Source organism: Priapulus caudatus, unplaced genomic scaffold, assembly GCF_000485595.1.
Source record: "Priapulus caudatus unplaced genomic scaffold, Priapulus_caudatus-5.0.1 Scaffold1343, whole genome shotgun sequence".
In the NCBI taxonomy this organism is placed as follows: domain Eukaryota; kingdom Metazoa; phylum Priapulida; class Priapulimorpha; order Priapulimorphida; family Priapulidae; genus Priapulus; species Priapulus caudatus.
Window position 1 is genome coordinate 2,466 of NW_014578404.1, and position 3,998 is coordinate 6,463.

General features: G+C 41.9%; 1 protein-coding gene across 1 annotated transcript in view; it reads right to left on the reverse strand.

Moving 5' to 3' along the window:
- Positions 1–319: 319 nt before the first annotated feature.
- The window catches only part of LOC106816307 (uridine 5'-monophosphate synthase-like), a gene marked incomplete at its 3' end in the record, with an annotated part of 12,520 nt that continues 8,841 nt past the window's right edge, over positions 320–3,998 (reverse strand). The window contains exons 2-3 of the mRNA XM_014820887.1: positions 1,403–1,501; positions 320–481 (exon numbers count right to left, since the gene is read on the reverse strand). Of these exons, the coding sequence (XP_014676373.1) occupies positions 320–481; positions 1,403–1,501 (261 nt within the window). The remainder of the gene's footprint in view (positions 482–1,402; positions 1,502–3,998) is intronic.

A 3,998-nucleotide genomic window follows, 5' to 3' on the forward strand; every position in this document is an offset into this window, starting at 1 on the left:
GAGGTGCCGGGAGCGCGGGAGGAGGTGTTGGGAGCGCGGGAGGAGGTGTCGGGAGCGTGGGAGGAGGTGTCGGGAGCGCGGGAGGAGGTGTCGGGAGCGCGGGAGGTGCCGGGAGCGTGGGAGGAGGCACCGGGAGCGCGGGAGGAGGTGATGGGAGCGCGGGAGGAGGTGCCGGGAGCGCGGGAGGAGGTGCCGGGAGCGCGGGAGGTGCCGGGAGCGTGGGAGGAGGTGCCGGGAGCGTGGGAGGAGGTGCCGGGAGCGCGGGAGGAGGTGCCGGGAGCGCGGGAGGTGCCGGGAGCGCGGGAGGAGGCTCACTCACGTCGGCCGTCTCGCGGACGCTGGTCCCGCTCGTCACCACGTCCTCGATGATGAGACACTGATCGCCCGGCTGGTACTGGCCCTCGATGATCTTCTTCGTGCCGTAATCCTTCGCCTCCTTGCGGCGTATCAGCATCGGGATGCCGTGATTCACGCAGACGACCTGTTGAGGATTGCGTCTCGTAGTGAACGTATACATCATGTACCATGCAGCACAGCGTGACAGTAGCCAGCTACGAGAAGAGAAGTTCTAGTTGATACGCGGGACAGCAGTGCGCACCCGAGTTTTGCTGTATTGAGGCTTAAAGTGATTACGTCACCGTAAATAATAAAAAAAAAATTAAAAATATATTTCCACTTTTTCACAAAATATAAGTAATTCTGTTCACATTTTATGGTTAAATTGCCGCATTATACTTCCTATTTTACTATATTGTTCGATGTGAACATACACTCGAATGTGAATGTGAACATTAATTCAAATCGTCCAGGTTTTTTGGATTTTTAACTAGTTGAGAAACAGTCTTATCAGATAAGAATTTGACGATTTGTTTAGTCCCGTTAGTTCTTACTTTTAATGTAAAAAAATGGCAATTTTTTTTTTACAAATTTTACCATAGAAAATTCGTGACGTAGTCCCTTTAAGCTGGAAGTGTCTCATAGGAATAAAGAGAAAATCGCTATAAGATATTCAGTAGTTTTCTTGTTAGTATCATGAACACGACCTGAGAGCAAGATTACGCTCTGCGGCGCCGAAGAATCGCCATGACAACTCAGGGGCAGGGGAGGAGTGACAACGGAATTAAAATAGCCACGTTAATGTTAACACATTATCCGGTATTCTACTCTGTCGCTATCTGTCAGAGGAAGATGTAACGTTATAGACAACAAGTTACTAGATGACTGTATATTTACATGCGCTTAATTTCCTGCCATACAGCCGTAGCAGGTTTAATAGCAACTTAGTAATCCTAACTGGCAACATTAGTAAGAGAAAGACAAATACTGCACTTGTAAGTGTTTTTCAACATTACAACTGATTAGTGTATGCAGTGTAAACACACTGACTATGTTAACGCCTTACCGTGGCAATAGGTAGTGCCGTGTACGGTACACCACACACGGAAACAAAATTTAATTTCAACGTTGACGCCTCATGCCACATATGTTCAGCTACTTCTTGCTGGAATAGAATAATATTAAAGATTACATAATTATATATATATATATCGAGAAAATTTGATAAAATAAGCACTTATTGGGTTTACTTCTTATTTTGTGGCGTGCACGGCCCATGCATAACAAGATCACTGCATAGCTTAATATAGACACGATAACGTACATAACATAAGCTCTACAAACTAGATCCCGACATGTGTCTGGCATTTCGGATTGAGCAGTAACCCGAGTGACTCACTCGAAGGGAATTCACGATTTAATCTTACAGTCAATTAAATTACCTCCGCACTGACCGCGTCTTGCTATTATATTTGTAATTATTATTAATATTATTTGATAACATGATTCATTTGTGACTGCCTTCAGTCACACCGACACGTGTGACGCAGTGCAACTGTAGCCATAATCTGCCTAGACTCAGTGCTGTGCCTCGGCGTTTCTACGTGGCCGTTAGGCCCTTCTAGTACTTATGCCCGGCGTACAGTTGCTGCAGGCGCTAGCTAGCTAGCACCTATTCTAGCTAGCTAGCTAGCGGCGCCTGCGGCAACTGTACGCGGGTTATAGTACTATTACTAGAGCTACGTCGCCGTCGGCTCTCATAAATTGATATTGTTAATGTTAAACCTTACGAGCAAATTTTGGGTGTGAGACAATCACACGAAGATCAAAGTACACAGGTGTATTCTATGCCGCTTTTTAAAATAAAAGAGCGAATATTGATGGCTTGAACATCATATAAAGTTAGGATCAAGTCATCCAAACTTATGCTTGGCGCCATTTTTGTACACTGTAGGCCGAACTTTTCATCACACGGAATATCAAAACAATCTTATAATGTACTTTTGCATTAAGAAATCAGTACAATTTGTAATATAAATTTAAGAAAATTAAGTAAAAAAAAAAAAATATGGAAATAATAGAAAGTTCTCTAATATATATAGTTTATAATAAACTTTATAATTTATATTTTTTCAGCTGTGCCTCAAATTATCCGATAAACCAGCATGGCCGCTCCCATCGCTTTCTAGTAAAAAAACTTGAATAAGATTGGTCGGCTTACACACTCTAGAGAAATGCTAATTCAAACAAAACGTTTAAGACGGTTCTTATATTGAAATGAAGTTTGCCAGTGTGTTTACACTTTTTACTTTTTGTTGCCAGCAAAAGCTGGCGATGTAAGTGGTACTGGTTAGTCGCCTACGGCGCAAATCCACTTTAGGCACCTTAGGTATCACGAAGTGATGCACAGATTTCTGTGTATCATCAACTGATGCACAGACTTTCCGTATAATTTTTCATCAAAGAATGATGCAAAAACCCTAACCCTAACCCTAAGTCATAAAGTATAACCTTAGGCTTAGGTATCACGAATGTGTTAGGGTTAGGCGTAGGGTCCTATATACAGAGAGTGCCGCCAACTCAGGATTTGACTCCATGTTGTTTCCAATGGATCCACACGCTGCCGCTTAAGTACAGCGGCTGTATGATACGCTGTACAATGGGTCCGTAGTAATTAATTAGACTAAATCAGGCTTCAATAAACTCAAAATTTACAGAGATTATAGCTAAGACATGTGTCTATGTGTATCTAGATTTCTAAGAAATGTAACTCAAATCTTCGCGCCATTATGATAGTTTAATTGTACACTTTCTTACCGCCCCATAGCCGCTGCGTATATTAACCTGTCTGCGATACGCGCGTAAGATACTTGCTAATTAATTAAACCACTCGCCGCTTCAATAAACTCAAGAATCACAGAGATCATAGATAACACGTGTTTATATGTATCTAGATTCTAGAAAAGTAACTCAAATCGTTCGCCGCCATAATAATAGCTTAAATTGTACACTTTCTTATAGTGTAAACACAGCAGCCTAGTCATTTTGAAGAATAATGACAACTGTATATTTACAAGATAAATGCGTTACACTCTTCCACTCGCTCGCAGCTGTAAAATGTGGCTTTTGCAGTTCTAGAAATCTAGATACACATAGACACATGTCTTAGCTATAATCTCTGTAAATTTTGAGTTTTATTGAAGCACGATTAGTCTAATTTAATTACTACGGACCCATTGTACAGCATATCCATACAGCCGCTGTACTTAAAGGGCCAGCGGCTGTGCTGGATCAATTTGGAAACACATGCCGTCCAAGCCGATCACGGTGACCGATTTTTTCCGACTTGTCATGAGCGCAACTCTCTGTATACAGGGACCCAGGTAATAGTTATGTCCGGTTATAGGTAATTAGGGCTAGGGTTAGGTTAGAGGTTTTTGCATCATTCCTGAATATCGGGAATAGTCTGCTGCATCAGTTGATTGATACACAGAAATCTGTGATCACTTCGTAGATACCTAAGGTGCCATAAAAGTGGAGTTGCACCATCGCCTACTAACTAAGTTTTTAGACTGAATATTTTTTTACTTCTAACTTCTAACCCTAACTTAAGTTCTAGTTCTACTTCTAAGATATAATATTAATAATAATATTAATAAATT